Below are 17,638 nucleotides of genomic sequence, written 5' to 3'. Positions count from 1 at the left end.
TTAAAATAAGACATGACTTAAAGGTCTCAGTTACAAGGTCATAAAATCCCTTAAAAAAAAAATAGGTTGCCTTTATTTAATATTTATTTTTGTCTAAAGTGTACATAGTTTTGGCGAAATCTATGATTATAGAAGTATAATAGTCTTCGACAATATAATCATTGTAGTGTAAAAACTTATAATTTAATTTAATTATAGTCGAGTTTCGACTACCGGCGGACCACTAGTTCAATGTAAAAACTCAAAAATCTTAAAAATAGTACTTAACCTCTTTATCCACTCATGTCTTTAATTATAAACCTGTTTGTTCACAGGAAATAATGGACGTGGAACACTTGTGGCAGTACAACGAATCTGAGCTGAACCGGCTGGGTAGTTCGCCAGGGAGCCCCTCCGCGAACCCCCTACTCGCGGCGAGCGGCATCACCGCGCAGAACTCGAACCCGGACTTTTTAGCCGACCTATGCAACATAGCCGACCACAGATTATACAAAATCGTGAAATGGTGCAAGAGTTTACCGCTTTTCAAGAACATTTCGGTGAGTTTTGAGTCCGTGATACCCGATAATGTACTCTGTACTCTTTCAGCTGAGAAGTACTCCTTTTTATCAGTTTGATTACATGGGATAGTAGGTACCTATATAGTGTGAGTCATTGAGAGATCAGCCTCATGTCTCGTGGGTGAGGTTTGTGGATTCTGGTAATACGGGACACTCGGTGGGTCAAATTCGCTGAATTATTTCCACAAAACGCTTTCAAATTTATTTATTTATAATGTAACTAGCTGACCCGGCAAACGTTGTTTTGCCATATAAATTATTTCTAGGAAAGATAAATAACCTATATACTAAATGCAGCGCCATCTGCCGGGCTGATTTGTGAATCTAAACGATCCAGGGCGCCACCCAAATGCATACAAAAAAAAAACATTCAAATCGGTCCAGCCGTTTAGGAGGAGTTCAGTGATGAACACACGCACAGAAGATAGAATAATATTAAAGACTAGCTGATCCGGCAGACTTCGTAGTGCCTCAATCGATAAATAAAAGACCTAAACTTTTGTATAAAATAAACTTAAAACAATCGAATCCGTCCGATAGGGGGGGACATATCAAAGTAAAAGCAAAATTGTTATTTTTGTTTAATTCCGACCATTTTCATGTTTATCTACCTTTTAAACCTTCTCTGGACTTCTATTCCACAAATAATTCAAGACCAAAATTAACCAAATCGGTCCAGCCGTTCTCGAGTTTTAGCGAGACTAACGAACAGCAATTCATTTTTATATAATTATAGATTAAAACTATCTTATCGTCTTTCTTAATATCATATTATTTCCGATGTGTCGAACACTTTACAGTTTTCGTAGTCATCTATTTATTTAATACGTGAAGCAAAACCTTTGTATCCCTTTTTACGAAAATTGCGCGGACGGAGGAGTATGCAATTTTCCACACTTATAGAGAATATAGAGAAGTGCACAATGCTAAAAATTTTTTTTAATAATGCATACAAGATACTTTAAATCAATAAAGAAAACATTACACACATTACATACCATATATTTGACGCACACACGCATGCATACTATTTATTGTCAAACTTTTGTTCTTGACGTCTGTTGTCAAATTGAGAATAGATTAAATATTGTTTGTCTTTGTTAATATTTTTATAGTGTAGTCTTGGCGAAATTTGTGATTACAGAAATATAAAATACAATCATAATGTTGTATAAACTTACAATTCCAATTAATTATAGTCGAATTTCGACTACTGCGGGACCTCTAGTGGTAATAAAAGCTCGAGTTTAGCTGTAGAATTACATTTAATAATGTTTGGGACTCGTGACGGTCGAAAAAAATCTATTTGAAAATGTCGAATGAATATCGTTTTTATCTAAATAATGAAAACTAAGAAACATTTAAAATACTCTGACTTACACATAATACTGGTCGTATTTCACTGTAACTAACAAAAAATTCCGGCCATTATTTATGTAATAAATTGTAATCGCATGTTTAATTAAACATTTTAATGTCACATCACCTGGGTAAACAGTTTAAGATAATATATTTTGTGAGTCATTTATTTGGATGGATTTAACTTTGGAAATCCACAAATCGATAATGTTATTATGAAATCTCCGATAACATTGTGAAAGAGTCACACGTAATAGTTGTTATACTAAAATAAAACGCGAATGTTGAGAATATAGTCTTGTCAAATTCTCTTCCCCTTTTACAAGTTGTATACTAAGTTCATCACATTTTTGGAAGTCACTCATTTCACTCCCTTAATGAATTTTTCGTTTATATCGAAGAATAAATCCCAGAACGCCATTCTCCTAAAGTACGGTCCCGTTCTCAAGCTCATCTCCAGATCAATGTTCATATACAACTCGGTGCTCTGATGATACGGTAACCATTGCAAGGGTAAGAGCTCTGTCGTTGCGGGTGTTGGATTCCTGTGGGTTCAAAAATCATTGTACTTATGCTACGTAGATTTTGGTTACAGTCTTCAATGTTTTAGTTTTTAATACTGAACTTTCGAAGCTATTAACGGTTCATTATGTCGCTCCTGAAAATTTGAAATACTGATGGTCCAACCGGCCCACTGCTTATTGGTTAATGTCTATTTAAATATCGATCAAGTGAACTGTGGTTATGTACAAATGTATATAGTAGGGAAACACTGAGGCCTCTCCTCATATTTAAGCCTTTTTTAAGCCCCAAGAATTATATCATATAATTTTCATTATATATAGTCTTCACGTGTAGGATGGACCATCCTTATTTCTGCCGCGGTAGAGGTCATACAATACAATTGATACTTAGGACATTATGTATCAAGACGGCTTTCGCATTGTCATGCTTATCGACTCAGGTAAAGTGTTGGCAGCAGATTAGAGTATGCTCATTAATGGGATAAATATTACGATAAAATTGCGATCGCTGGTAGCTTTAAGGGGCAATTCTAACAGCGCGCAGGGGGTTAGTTGAGCTCACGGACTTAACCTGAGGGAACTTGGAATCCTAGCTCCAGCGACAACATTACTTTGCAGAATCTACCGTCATATCCCGACCCACAGGAGATCTGGGTTGTGTTTATGGGGCCACATATTAAAAATTACTATAATGATATCTCCAAATTGTATGTATACAATAACGTTTTTATCGTAATTGAATTCAGTTTATCATCATTGTTGATCTTTATCGAAATCCTTTTGCTCGAAGAAAGGCGATAAAAAACGTTCTTTCCGTCAATCACAACAGAAATCTCTTGGTGGGTGGTACGAAACCGCACACGTTGGCAGCCTTACCCAAAGGCAGCAGGTAGTGGCTTGGCTCTGCCTCTGGCATTCCTGAAGTCCATGGACGACGGTAACCACTCACCTTTAGATGGGCCGTATGCCCGTCTGCCTACAAGCGCAATAAAAATAGGGCAAGCACTAATTCAATTTTCATTTAAAATACTACTAATATTATTTTTATTTTATTTATGTAATTCCTTACCCGTATTTGACGAAATTTGTCCAAAGTGTCGTCATGCGTTTAGTCATTAGTGCGTCATTTTCGGAAAGAGTAGTGTTAAATATAGACATGTCATAAAGATATCCTTGTTCGTCGGCATGACTAGCGCCCGGTCTAGATAGGTGAGCTCTGTATTTAACAAAATTTCTACCACCGTCGTACGAAAATATAAAATAATACACGTTTTTAGCACCGGCTTCTAAATACTTTTTCAATGTTCTTTTGGACGGATAAATATAGTAAAAATCTGCTGAAAATTTCATTGCCTCATTTTTACTTAACAGAGATTGTTCAGTTTCTCCAAAATAAAATTGATAGACGATATCTTCCATTTCTTTCATGTACACCTCGTCTTTAAGATCGAGATTCAGGTGGTGTTTGAAAAGATCAAGTTTCTTCATATCATCAGATAACAAAAGATCGAAAAAATAGATCGTTTCTGCATTTGTGTTTCCAATCAAAATTGACAAATTCGTAATCATTGGCAATTTTAAATTGATGGGATAATCCGGTGGAATCTTTTGAATGTCGTCTGATGTATTTTCCAGACAAGTGCTGTAAAGTGGATTGAGACTCACAGATGCATTGATCACTAATTTTGGATCGGTGATTGTGAGGTAATGTAGAGCATCGTCTAGACTGTTTGCGTTATAGCCAAGTTTATTTGCTAGTTTAATCGGCAAACCATCATCAGGTTCACGGATCTCTATTGCAGCGCTATATGCATTGCCGCTTTGCAGAATTATTTTGTCAAATAGGTTTTCGTCATTTAAAGTATGCACAATATAATCTAAACTTGTAGCTCCGGAGCTGTGACCACTTACAGTTATTTTATTTGAATCTCCTCCAAATGCTTCAATATTGTCTCTTATCCATCTTAAAGCTTTCACCTGATCTTTATAGCCTTGATTGCCTGAAACCTCCGGTGTGGAAAGACAAAAAAAACCATAGGGTCCGACTCTATAGTTAAATGTTATGAAAATTATGTCATGCTCCACCAAATATTTTGGCCCGTAAATATATCTTCCCGCGAAACCAATTCTAGCCTGTCCCCCAAAGATGTTCACGAGTACTGGTAGTTTCGTTGCCTTTGCCACAGCGTCCGGCACATAAATATTCAAATGTAGACAATCTAAATTCCCGACTATAGTTAAATTGAACTCTTCTTGTTGTGGACAAATTGCTGTATCATTAAATGCTTCAAATTCCGTTTCAAAATGAGGGTAAGCTAGAGACTCCTGACGAAGTGGAAAAGTAAAATTTTATTAATTTGCTCCCACCAGCCATTTCTAAATACTTATAATAGTAAGTGACATGCTTACCCCGAACGGATTAGATTCGTTGACTCTGGCGTACGGTATCCCAAGATACATCGAATAGTTTCCATCAAGCGCTCTCAGTCCTCTTATAAGACCAACTTTACTGTTAACAATTATGCTTTCACTAGTACTAGTGAAACATAATGCAAAAATTAATAAAACAATAAAATATTCTGTAAATCTTTCGTACACCATTTCCCTGTACTGATATTGTAGCAAATGAAACATGATACATATTTTACAGCGAATTATAATTTAGCTGAAATTAAAAAAAAAACACCTGTTACAACAAAGCATACCTAAATCTATAGTGGTCCATCATTAAAGGAATCATTGTTTTGTTTTCCCCACTAACTAGTGAAATTCGGTCAGCTCTGTTGCGAATGTTGATAGTTGTATGAAGTCACAGATTTCTTGAAATCACTCGCGCTTCACCTTATCATTGCCCTTGTAGGTAGACAAGCATACGGCCCAACTGATGGTTATTTGTTATCGTCGCTTATGAACGTCAGCAAAGTCAGAAGTACAGCTAAACCAATGCCTAACTTGTTTCAAGAAATACTTATTATAGCGCTCAGGAAACACTGGGGAAAGAAGTTGAATGATTACTTAATGGTTTAGGAACGCGTAGAAGACGAGCATGCACATATACGTGCCAACATTTATTTTTATTTATATACGAGATAAGATGATACAAGGCAGATACGAGGAAGATATATAGAGTCTACTAGACATACATGCAGATGTAACCTATTGGTAAGCCTATCAGTACTATATATTTTTCTATCATCAAAACTACTTAAGACGACAAAACTAACAATTCATACAACCCTATTATTCAATTCATTAATTCATTTCCAGAAATAATTTCTTGTCCCTATCAAACTTTAGTATTAATTCTTCTCCTTTTTTGTTGCAAAAGAATTTCCCCGCTGTGCTTTTGCGTGTTAGTTTAGTTACTAAAGTTTAGTACAATCAATGTATTTTAGTAACTAAACCTTCTAAAAATACATTTACATACATACCGTTATTGAAAGCTAATTTTAATAAACTTAAGTTATTAAATATATATATGTTTCTACTTTCCGTTCGAGGATAGTACGATCCAATAATTTTTATTCTATTATCTATATATTAGATATGTTAGAATACTAAAAACTAGCAGTTCTCCTGTAGTAAAAATATTGGTGACACGAAAAAAAATACCCCGAAATGTTCTCCTTTTTTGATTCCAAACTAAATGGTATATTTTATTGACATGTCTTTGTGGAAACATTACTGCGTTCCAATCTTAGCTTTGGATGAGCAATGTATTCAATGCTATCTAAGGAATTATTTAGTTTAATTATAGGACGTAATCCTCTCCAAGGAACTCTTTCTCACGGACAATGTTAAGCTTTGCAGGTATATTTTCGGCTACATGCACGACTCCATGTTTTTGGGGCTGTATGTAATAAGTACAGTCTCGGATGTACACTTTTTCGGACATGAGATGGCCGGTCTGTGGAGAGCCTCGTCGTAAAGGAAAAAGTGGACGGTGCAAGACCATGCGAGTAGTGTTGGAGGTCGCCAATGCGGTGAATCGACCAACTTCAAAGTACAATAGGAGATTCCCTGAATGGTGCAGTAGGGGGGGCCTTAGGGGTGATGGCGAGATATCGTCAGTTGCGTCAAGTCTGCCCCGTCCAACACTACCTGACGATCACGACCACTCTGTCAAGAGTGTCACGATTGATAAGAATCTAATGTTATCCTCGTGGCTTTTCCCCCTCAATCTTACTAGTAACGAATATCTTTCCAAAGCCATATGATTGTTCGTGACTAAATTGGCTCTTTTGAGCGAAACAGCTACTAACTAAACTCCGTAAAAATGGTAGCAGGTAGTAAAATAATAAAATAACGTTTCTCTGTACTCAACAACAATAATATGCAAACAAAACAAATTCATATAAATTTCGTACAGTGTTTGAAGATATTTAAATCCTAATCAAACATGATACGTGTAAAACAACTTAATATAAATAAAAGAGACATTGAAACACGCTTTTCCAAAAAGTACTTCGAGGACTATGCAATTTTGTTTTAACATATATGTCGGAGGAGAAACGCTGAAGGAATGTTTTTAAAAAGTGTGACGTCAGCATTGCTGACGTCACGGTCATGAAGTTCTCGATGATGACTCATATTTGGGCTTCCAAAACAAAACTTCACGAGAACTGCGTATATTGCACGAGAAGCATAACAACGTTACAGAGAGATCCGTACTGTACTACGGCTCGGACACGAATGAATAAACGCTAGACAGCACGGCCGTATTTATAGGACTTTACACGTCAGCGTGTTGACAAGTATTAAACACGTGAGCGTGTTTACAAGATTTTAAAGTATTGAAATTACAATAAAAGGGACTGTTTAACATCAATTTCTTATCACAGAGTAATTAGTTGATGATCAGTAGGTAAATAGTCATATTTGCGCCGACATATACTTTATATGTAAGGCTCGCTTATTTACACACAATTCTATCTTTAAAACATACGAATGAAATAATTATATTTCTTTATTTCGCCCTAATAGATCTCTGTAATATTCCATTGGATTTGTAGAAGAGATCCCAAAACGCCATTCTGTCGTGGTACGGTCTTACTTTGCTCGTAACATTTTTGTTGATGTTGTAATACGCTAGGGACTTGTTAGTAACTGATTCCCATTTCACTGGTAGAACATCTGATATTTCAGGAGTTGGATTGCTGAAAAATAATAATATTAGAACTTTTAAATCTAGCTTTAATACGCATTTGTCTAATTTTGTAACAATTTTTTTTTATTACGTAACCAATGGTCGAACCTAGTTTTTTTTTTTCATTTACAATATGAGGAAAACTAACAGAATACTCGATGTATTTATTACAAGTATAATTGCGATATAAAATAGACTTAATCAAAACTTTCTTTAACGGTTTAACTTCGGTTTTTTTTATTGTAATTACACTTTTTCTGCACACGAAGAATATTCAATTTCTACACTTCAATATAGTGTAGTCCTTGAATGACACCTTAGTCATCCGAGACCACGGAAACTGTAAAGTATTTGAATCGTCGCAGAGAATGTAATGACAGTAAAAAAACGCGGGATTAAACCCTGAAAATAGTTGTAGCTTTGTCTATGAATAACAAAGAAAATACTAAAATGACTATCAACATACCCATATTTTACAAAATTTGCCCACAGAGTGGTCATACGATCAATTACAAGTCGATCGTTTTCGGTCACGTTGTTATTCATGTAAGAAGACACGTCAAATAAATACCCGATTTGGTCAGCTCTCGTTGCGTTTGGGTATGTGTCGTTGATGCTGTAAAAGTTCCTCATGTAATTTCTTTCTCCTACGTAAGAAAATACGCTGTAATAAATAACGTTTGCTCCGCTTTCAATTAATTTATTAATCGTCCTTTTCGTTGGATGATTGTGATACAAGTCATTAAAGAAATGAATTAGATTTGGTTTGACTTCATCCGTAATATCTTCGTTACCGATGTAAAAATGTCGCACGTACTTTTCCATTCTCATCAACTTATCAGCCTCAAAATTAAACAAATCGTATAACTCGTCCTCGAATATATTACGATATTCAGAACTATCGAAGACAGTATCTGAGTATTTGTATAGTCTTTCATTATTAGTTTGGCCAATCATAAACTTTATTTTGTTTATATCTCGAATTCTGTTTATTTGCGACATATGTTTTGTAGCGAATGTGTTCACTCCAGTGGCATTGTTTTCAATGCAAGGTTTATATCTAAAGTCATATTTATATGATGATCGTATAACTCTACGACTATCTTGAGTAGCTAAAAAATTAATTGCTTCTTTTACGTCGTACGCAATAAAACCAAGATCTTGGGCCAATCGGAATGGTATTGTCGAATCTGTTTCAGCCATCACCAATGTTGGAAGTGTCAATCCACTGTCTATTATGACCTTACTGAATAAATCTTTGTTGCCATAAAGTACATGCATGAGGACATTTTCGCCTCCTGTGCCGATGCCAGCCAGTGTAACTTTTTCAGGGTCTCCACCAAAAGCATCGATATTTTCTTTAACCCAACGTAAAGCTAGAATTTGATCTTTAAGCCCTTGGTTACCGGATACTTCTGGTGTGTCTACACACAAGAACCCATAAGGCCCTAGGCGGAAATTAATCGTCACCAAAATAATTTCATGCTTCATCAAATATTTCGGACCATAAACATGTCTTCCGCTAGATCCGAAATCGTACCAACTGTCATGTATAAACACTAATACTGGCAGTTTAACTTCTTTACTGATCTTGTCCGAAATTGGGACATAAATGTTCAAATTCAAACAATCCAAAGTACCAATTAGCGTATTATTATATTGATCTACTTGCGGGCACATTCTAGAGTCATTATCTGCTTTCAACGAATCTATAAACTTCGGGTAGGGTTGAGAGTCCTGTGAAATCATAAAAAAATGGAATGTTATAGGCAACAAAACAAAACAGTGCTAGTCACATGACTGCAACAAGTAAAGATAAAAGGAACACGCAAGCTCTAAAAATAAAGATTAGTAATTTAATGATATTCAAAACGGCTTCTTTGCCTGTCAAAGATCACAATGTAGTTAAAAAAGTCACTAAAAATGTACTCACCCCAAACGGATTAGATTTATTAACCACAGCGTAAGGGACACCCATGTACATATTGTAGTTACCGTCGCTCGCGTATAAACCGACAATTGTTCCTAATTTTGTTTTTACTTGGGGAAAGCTCTCGAATGTTACCACATAATAAATTACCGCTCCTGCTATTGCACCCGCTATAATAGCAAATATAGCTACATATTTTAATTTCTTTTTCGACGTTATCGTCATCTTTGGACGAAAGTTGAAATAAAATGAGTATCTCGTTAAGACGCTCGATGGTACGTGGCGTCAAACATTTGTGTAAACACAGTACCCATCCACTTTTATTAATCACAATTCGTTATAGTAGAAATCGAGTCGATTCGGTGTCCTTGCATCGCAAGGTTTTCTGTTGTATCAATTTACTAAGTCCAACCGATCCACTGATACTATAATAATTATTAGACGGCTGCAGCTTTAGCACTAGGAGCAGTAAGGAACCCTGGTAATCACACTCTGCAAACGTAGGCAAACGATCCCATTCCATAGAAATATGAACTAACTTTTACGTTATCGAGAACGTTATAAAACTCGCACTAAGCACACTGATATTCTCAGCGGCGCGCGATTCCGTTCCAGCAGTAGATGTATTCGCGAAGCTGCTGCCTCCGAGCTTTTTTTATATATTATTGTTAGGTTTTCTTTGGAAGCGCTCGAGCAGTTGTTATTAAATCCTCGTTCCTCCAGGCTGAGCCCGCGTTTGCTCTGTACCTGGTGAAACTGAAAAGGCCCTAAAGCCACCAGTAATCCCTCCATCCTCAAAAATAATAATAAGGAATCTTATTAAAAGCAAATGAGGTATAAAATTATAACACAAATATTTTGTTTATATATTATACATATTATGTTTGGGGGAATACGACAAAGGGAAGTTGCTCGATGGTAGACCGTTCGAATATTTCAGTAGTTCGGAATTTGTCCATATCCACATTTATATTGAATACATACCACATATGGCATGACCACGTATTACAATTTAAGTCGTGATTTCGGCTATAGATTTATTGTCATCAAAATATTATATAAGTGTATGTAAACATATTAATTTTTACATTTAGTTTCATTTGATTCGTTATCAGTAAGTGACTGAAGATGAGTACGTTTATTTTTTAGATCGACGACCAAATCTGCCTGCTGATCAACAGTTGGTGCGAGCTGCTTGTGCTCTCTTGCTGCTACCGCGGTGTCAGCACCCCGGGTGAAGTGAGAGTCGGAGGCGGTAGAGGCATCACTCTACATCAAAGTGCCAAGTGCGTAAAATAAACCAAATACCTCCTAATCTTAGAACATCTTAATATTGGGCCTAAGGAAACCGCAAGCCATGATATGGAGATGGCTTTTTACACACTTTATATCACATTGTAAGTTATAGAACCAGGATTTTAGATCAGCAAATGAATTCTGTTTTCGCATATGGGAAGGAAGAATACTATCTTCTTTTCGACTTCAAAAAATTTAGACCTTGTATAACTGGTAGATATACACAGTCTGTCGTGTCTCCCAACGAAATCGCCAAATTCACGCGAAAGGTCTTTGAGTAAGGTTCAGGGGCTCAAGGACTTGATTTAAGGTCTTTGTGAGTGAAAATGTCGGAGGTCCCGTCCGATCAGTCCAATATTAGATACGTTTTATACTGGTGGTAGGACGTCTTGTGGGTCCGCACGGGTAGGTACCACCACCCTGCCTGTTTCTGCCGTGAAGCAGTAATGCCCTTCGGTTTGAAGGGTGAGGCAGCCGTTGTTATACTGTAAAAACTGAGACCTTAGAACTATTATCTCAAGGTAGGTGGCGGCATTTACGTTGTAGATGTCTATGGGCTCTGGTAACCACTTAACATCAGGTGGTCCGTGAGCTCTTCCACCCATCCAAGCAAGTAAAAAAGTTGCCAGAATCTAGCTAAGACTTCAATTTCTTCTCCCAGACTCGGTTTGACGCCGTGTATAGAACGAATGCTGAGCTTTACTGATCACTTGAGGAGGCTACGCGTCGACAGATACGAATACGTTGCTCTTAAAGTCATCGTTCTATTGACTTCAGGTAAGAATGTTTACGTTAAAAACTTTCATATTGCTAGGATGAAATTAGTTCCGAAAATTCATTAAGGCCCTTTTTTGTCCAGTTTGTCGATTTGAATTATCGCGTCACGTGAGTTGCGGAATCACCGCATTTAACGTGACAACCTTGATATAACCAACGATAGGGCTGTGGGTTATTTTTTTTTTTTAAAGAAATCCTTTATCCTCTTTATCTACTGCTATACTTCGAACAAGCAAAAGTGTATTCATTATGTTTGAATTTACAATTAGTGTTTATTGGATTTTGCCAAAATAGGGGACTGCTCCCGAATTATCTACTAAATTTTATAATATTGTTCAAACGATATCTTACAGACGCGCCTGAGCTACGCGAGTCCGAAAAAGTTCGAGCCTCGCAAGAGAAAGCTTTGGCAGCCCTGCAAGCTTACATAGCGACTCATTCGCCCGGAACACCCGCTAAGTTTGGTGAGCTTTTGCTCCGGATTCCGGAACTGCAGAGAACATGTCAGGTGACGATCTTTTAGTATTTTTTATTGCCCTTGTAGGCAGACGAGCATACGGCCCATCTGATGGTTAGTGGTAACCGTCGCCCATGGATTTCAGCAATGCCAGGGGCAGAGTCAAGCCGCTGTCTACCAAAATATTACAGTACGTTATAATATAAGATGTCCATATTCACAGTTCGATGTGCTAATGTAGCTCGGATTAGATTGGATATGATAATTATAATAAAAACAATTAACCTGGTTCTTTGATTTTATTGGATGTTGAAGTATTCCTCGATCATAAAGTGAGTACTAATGCCATGCCTTAGCGCAGTGACCCAAACTTGATTTCGATTGACGCCATTCCCTGTGGTCTTGCGCTTTTTAATATTTTTTTATATTTTATTTTTTAAGTGGTACCCGAATCTTTACACATTTTTTTTCCTACCTAGCTGAGAGCCTTGAGAGGCTATTTCAGCGTAACTTTAACTAGTAGGTGAGCTCACGGGGCTCAAACCTGACGACGTTGCTAACCAAGGGCGGATCCAGCTTTGGCGCCAGGAGGGGGTCACATAGTCAAATTTTCGATGCGCTCGTTCCCAAACGCTTGCCATCATACAAAGTTATTATATAATATTAAATTAATTAAATATTGAAGGTATGTAGTTACATAAAATCTGAATAGTGACAAAATATATAAATAAAATCATTAGATTCAATTAGTGGTTCACCTAAGTCCTGGAACAAGCTCAGGGGGGGGGTCATGACCCCATGACCCCCCCCCCTGGATCCGCCGTTGTTGCTAACACGAACCCTAGCAAGAGCCGTGCTTCGCAAAATTTACCGCGCAGATCTGAAACGCGACCCACTGAGAAGATCCGGCGAGAAGCGAGAAACTCAGTGGGCTGTGTCTGAGGGTCTTTGCACAAACTTTTTCGGCCGTACCTATAAAGCCTTTTTTAAAATATCCGTTTAATTGTTACAGTTCTTCATGCAAGTCGGTAAAGAAATGTTAAATCCCGCCAACAAGAATAAAGATGGCGACGGACAGAGCTTCAACCTCCTTATGGAATTACTGAGAGGTGACCATTAAAAAAAAAACAGAATTAAAAGGCAAACGATAACCTACTTGCAGAGAAAGTGTTCGATTACGCCTTTATTGAAAAAAAAAGTGGTGCATTATCTGTGACGCTTTTTAAGCGGGAAAGCAAAGTAAGATTAAGTAATTCTTTAGACTTGAGTTTGGCTTTAGCATTAAAAAAAACGATATTGTAAATATACATATATATTATGGGGTGAAGCTCATTATTGAAGCTAAAAATGTGTATTTTTAATTTCAGAGTAGCAATATTGTTCGTATCTGAAATAATCTAAAATATACTCCTTAAGATAATTACGCTACGAGATTGCTCAACGTTTTATTAAATAAACGATAACAATGACATATTATACCTAAGAAATTATACTAAATAACTTTCGTCTTTTACCTTCAAGTACTTACTCAGTTTAAAATACATTAATGTAATAATTGCCTTAAACAAAAAGACTGCAAATCATATCGCCGCGCGCGTTTTATGTTAGTAATGGTGCTAATTCATCAATTTCGAAATCAGACAATAATCGATAGACTTTAATATGTAATTTAACTAAAAAATTACATACACAAATTCTAGATTTCTATTCTCTGCTGTTTCATTTCACTGTGTGCTATCTGCGTCTTATCATAATGCTTTTTCCATTTCAAGAAAAACAATAAGCTTAAACGGCTTAAACCGCAAATTGCTTAAGTCCCTGGTCTCAACGCTCCGTTTAACAAAAACTATCATCCCAATACCAGATGTGTTTCATTCCGAATATATTTGGTTAGCGTTAAAACTAATCATCATCGTACTTTTCTATATACATTAAATAATTTTGTGCCAATTTCTTTTCGTTTAAGTGCACTTATTTCGCTGTCTGTATCGATATCTCTAAATTCATCTTGCAAGTTGAGTAAATGTATTTAGAGTTATAATCAAAATTTTGTGTCTGATTTTGATAAATGAAAAAGCGCCGTGACTCAACGATGCTCAGTAAATAATTTCCAAACAAATTCCTGTTTTTTACAACGAAAAAATACTTTAACAGGAATATTAAAAGGCGAAAAACTAAACGAATTAGCAAATATGTTTATTGAAATTCAATAAAAGATTCTTCATAAAAAAACCACACGTAGATATGAAACTCGTGGTATCTTTTTGAGAAACGAATTATGAAATTAAACTTTCGAATAGCCATTATAGGAATAATAACTTAAATAACACTGCCTTGAAGCGTTTATGGTAATATATTATTATAATATACGTGTATATATATAGCCTAGGGAACAATTAGATAAACACAAAGAATAAAATGATACAGGTAATTACCGATACAACAGACACAGTCTCGAGAAAGAATATAAATAAAATATATTTTTTACGATTCTATTTAAAATAATTGGCGCCATATTGCCAAACTTGAACATAGAACAGGATAGATTAAATTTCACATTTGCATGATATTTACGAATTTCAAGTGACAAGTTTGAACGAATGAATTATGTTGATTCGTTGTGTCGTGATAAATATCGGAACTAGCTTAATACGACCCCAGCGGTGTGTATGCTAAGAAAAAAATTATTAATTATACTCTTGCCTTCTGCATTTAAATTGTAATTAAAATAGAAGTATTTTTGTATATTATGAATAACAGTTTTACTGAATGACGTTCGCGAATAATTCATATTATGTATTTATTGTAATTATTAAACATTAAAACTTTTAATCATTGCCATTTTATTTAGATACTTAATAATTTAGTAGAAATTGTTTATAATTGTGCAGCTTAGTAGGACTTAGTGTTGGGGTTAAACCCTAAAATTAAGATTTTAGTTGTGGAACAGTTTTTATAAAAAACTATTATTGGCGTGGACTTGATTTAGTTCAGACGTCCGATCACTCGTTTTTTTCATATCGTCTGTGCAATAGCATAAAGATTTATTATTTTATGGATGCTTAAAAATTGTGCTATTTGTTTTTATAATGTTTTTTGACACTAAGGAAATTTGCGCTTCATGCTATATAGTCGCGTGTTATAAAAAGCATTTAAAAAAAAACTGGAAGTCAATTTCCAAAACCAGTAGTTCACTGCCGTAAGTATTATAAGGATGTTGCTATGAGCAAAAATACAATATTTTTGTTGCAATAATTGTTATTTTAAAACATTTTGAGTACGATAAATTCTGGAGAAACGGAATTAATAAGGAATGAATAAAGATCAGCTTGATTTTATGTTCAATAATATTTTGTATTTAAGCCTTTTAAGTTTAGAATTATATAATAAATTTTTATTTGTTTTGATTGACAAATATGCGGATTGGATGCTTATAGGTGAATTGGGCTGACATATATTCAATCAAAAAGTTTGTATAACGTGAAAAATTTATAATATTCCTTATAAATGATATTTGCAAAGGAAGAAAATAATTTTATCTGTTCAATGCAATATGAAATTTTGATAAAGAACTTTATAGGCAATATTAGCATTCGATAGACGACATTCGTCATATATTATTTTTGTAATGCAATTTATGTATGTAATAAGTAGGTATTTTTATAAAAGGGCACAAGTACTTCAATAGCATAGATACACAGGCTGTTACAAGATTATTTTCAACCCTAAAACTGCATATAAAATTAAATAGCCAATCCTCATTGAGAAAAAAACAAAATCGGCTTTTGTAGCAAGGGAACTGTAAACAACACTTCATTCAATTTTCATTTGTTGAAAAGAAAACAGCACTTTCCTGAAAATTTCCAGAATAAAATATAGTGTTTGATATTCTTGCCAATGAAGGTTTCCTTTTGGATTGCAATTCAGCTTAACACACACAGGACATTTCATAGATATTACACAAATATCTCCAAAAGCCTTTATTTAAATTACCTACAGAAAGCTTAGATTACTTAATTTTGCAGGATAAATATGGTAAAAATATATCGAGTGTTGTTTACTTTTACCCTGATTTACCCTACCAAACTTTATATAAAACTATGGAACGTGAATTAACCAATAATGTTTTCCTATCATGCTAACCGTTCGATGTATTTTTAAATTTTATTTATCATACTTATTAATCATTCATAATGTAGTGAAATTTTGTCAGCTGCAATTTATGGTTATTATATGGTATATTTAATTTTAGCTCAGCAATTTTTTTAACTGTTATTAAATTCCGTATTATATTTGCACGGTAATGGTTTTTTTTGTACTGATGGCCTTTTTTCAATTTCTTAATAAGAAAGAACAGCCATTTTTGTCTATGCCAAGACATACAACTTAATTTAATAAAAAGAAAAATGAGTAAATTGCTTAAAGAGTTTTATGTATCAGTAAAACCTGTAAGCTAATGTTTTGTTTAGTTGTTATTACATACATATGTATCAGAAACCATGTGCCACAATATTTGATATCCATTTTATACAATTATTATAATAAATTCTAATACAATGAGATTTTTATGTGATTTTTTTTTCTTATTTTGTACATGCAATTTACTAATATAGTAATCATTTTGTGAAAATGTTGTGGCATCTACATGTGCGCGGATGGTGCGATAGAAATAGAATAGAAAGTTTAAATATATGTTTTATATAAATCTTCAAAATAGTATTTTCTTATATTTTTCAGAGACTTTTAAAAAATGTCAAAATGACGTTTGGATTTTTTTTTTCAACATGAGACATAACTTTAAAGATTATTTTCTGAAGCAAAGGGTTTCTTTAAATTTTCTTTTGTTATATTGTATTCTTTTTCCACAATCGCAATATAGACATAAACTTTACTGAACTGATAATTTAAGATAGCATAAGTAATATAGTTATTTTTTTTAATATTCAGTAAAGTGTATTGGTGTGCTTGAAGCAAACGGAGGATTGATTGGTCCCGAGTAATTTTTATATTAAAAATTATAAGGAGCGAAAGTTTGGTATGACGTCCATAGTATCGTATTCAACAATAGATTGTTATTTTAAAAATAAGTATTATAGTGATATTTCTTTCTTATTTTCTATTTTGTAGAGTTACGAAAAGATTTTATATATATTTAAATATATATATATAGAGAGCAAGAAAATAAATTGATTTTGATTTATTAACAAACACTTTTATTTAATAATCTTGTCAGTGACAACCGCAATGACGAATATGTATGTCGGCGCAACATCACTAATTAAACTAAAAACAGTTAAAGTTAACTGTTTCCTTAATGTTACGTATATCAACAACTGTTTAAGACGGTTTTTAAGAGAATTCATGACTAAGCTACCCCCACTTTCTACTATAAATACGAGTGACTATTGTCCATCCATAGACACAGCCCACTGAGTTTCTCGCAGGATCTACTCAATGGGTTGCGTTTCCGATCCGGTGGTAGATTCTGCGAAGCACGGCTCTTGCTAGAGCCAGTGTTAGCAACACTCCCGGTTTGAGCCCAGTGAGCTCACCTACACCACAAGGAGAAGCTGAAATAGCCTCTCAAGG

General features: G+C 34.9%; 3 protein-coding genes across 6 annotated transcripts in view; 1 reads left to right on the top strand and 2 right to left on the bottom strand.

The window, feature by feature from the left end:
* Positions 1-17,249, top strand: part of Hr39 (nuclear hormone receptor FTZ-F1 beta) — an 80,272-nt gene extending 63,023 nt beyond the window's left edge. For all 4 annotated transcript variants that reach the window (XM_028177609.2, XM_089733474.1, XM_028177607.2 and 1 more), the window contains exons 13-17: positions 315-539; positions 10,669-10,805; positions 11,477-11,592; positions 11,946-12,100; positions 13,062-17,249. In XM_028177609.2, the coding sequence (XP_028033410.2) occupies positions 315-539; positions 10,669-10,805; positions 11,477-11,592; positions 11,946-12,100; positions 13,062-13,169 (741 nt within the window). In that variant the 3' untranslated portion in view covers positions 13,170-17,249. The remainder of the gene's footprint in view (positions 1-314; positions 540-10,668; positions 10,806-11,476; positions 11,593-11,945; positions 12,101-13,061) is intronic.
* LOC114245446 (juvenile hormone esterase) lies at positions 1,129-5,917 on the bottom strand. Its single transcript, XM_028177611.2, has 3 exons — positions 4,853-5,917; positions 3,513-4,768; positions 1,129-2,464 (listed from the first exon to the last, which is right to left on the bottom strand). The coding sequence occupies exons 1-3, from the start codon at positions 5,075-5,077 to the stop codon at positions 2,281-2,283; spliced, it is 1,665 nt and encodes a 554-aa protein (XP_028033412.2). The 5' UTR covers positions 5,078-5,917; the 3' UTR covers positions 1,129-2,280.
* ae25 (carboxylesterase CarE-9) lies at positions 7,375-9,789 on the bottom strand. Its single transcript, XM_028177610.2, has 3 exons — positions 9,523-9,789; positions 8,056-9,326; positions 7,375-7,599 (listed from the first exon to the last, which is right to left on the bottom strand). The coding sequence occupies exons 1-3, from the start codon at positions 9,742-9,744 to the stop codon at positions 7,410-7,412; spliced, it is 1,683 nt and encodes a 560-aa protein (XP_028033411.2). The 5' UTR covers positions 9,745-9,789; the 3' UTR covers positions 7,375-7,409.
* Positions 17,250-17,638: the final 389 nt, after the last annotated feature.

This window comes from Bombyx mandarina, chromosome 15, assembly GCF_030267445.1.
Source record: "Bombyx mandarina strain Sakado chromosome 15, ASM3026744v2".
In the NCBI taxonomy this organism is placed as follows: Eukaryota; Metazoa; Arthropoda; class Insecta; order Lepidoptera; family Bombycidae; genus Bombyx; species Bombyx mandarina.
This window is presented reverse-complemented; position numbering and strand designations above follow the sequence as displayed.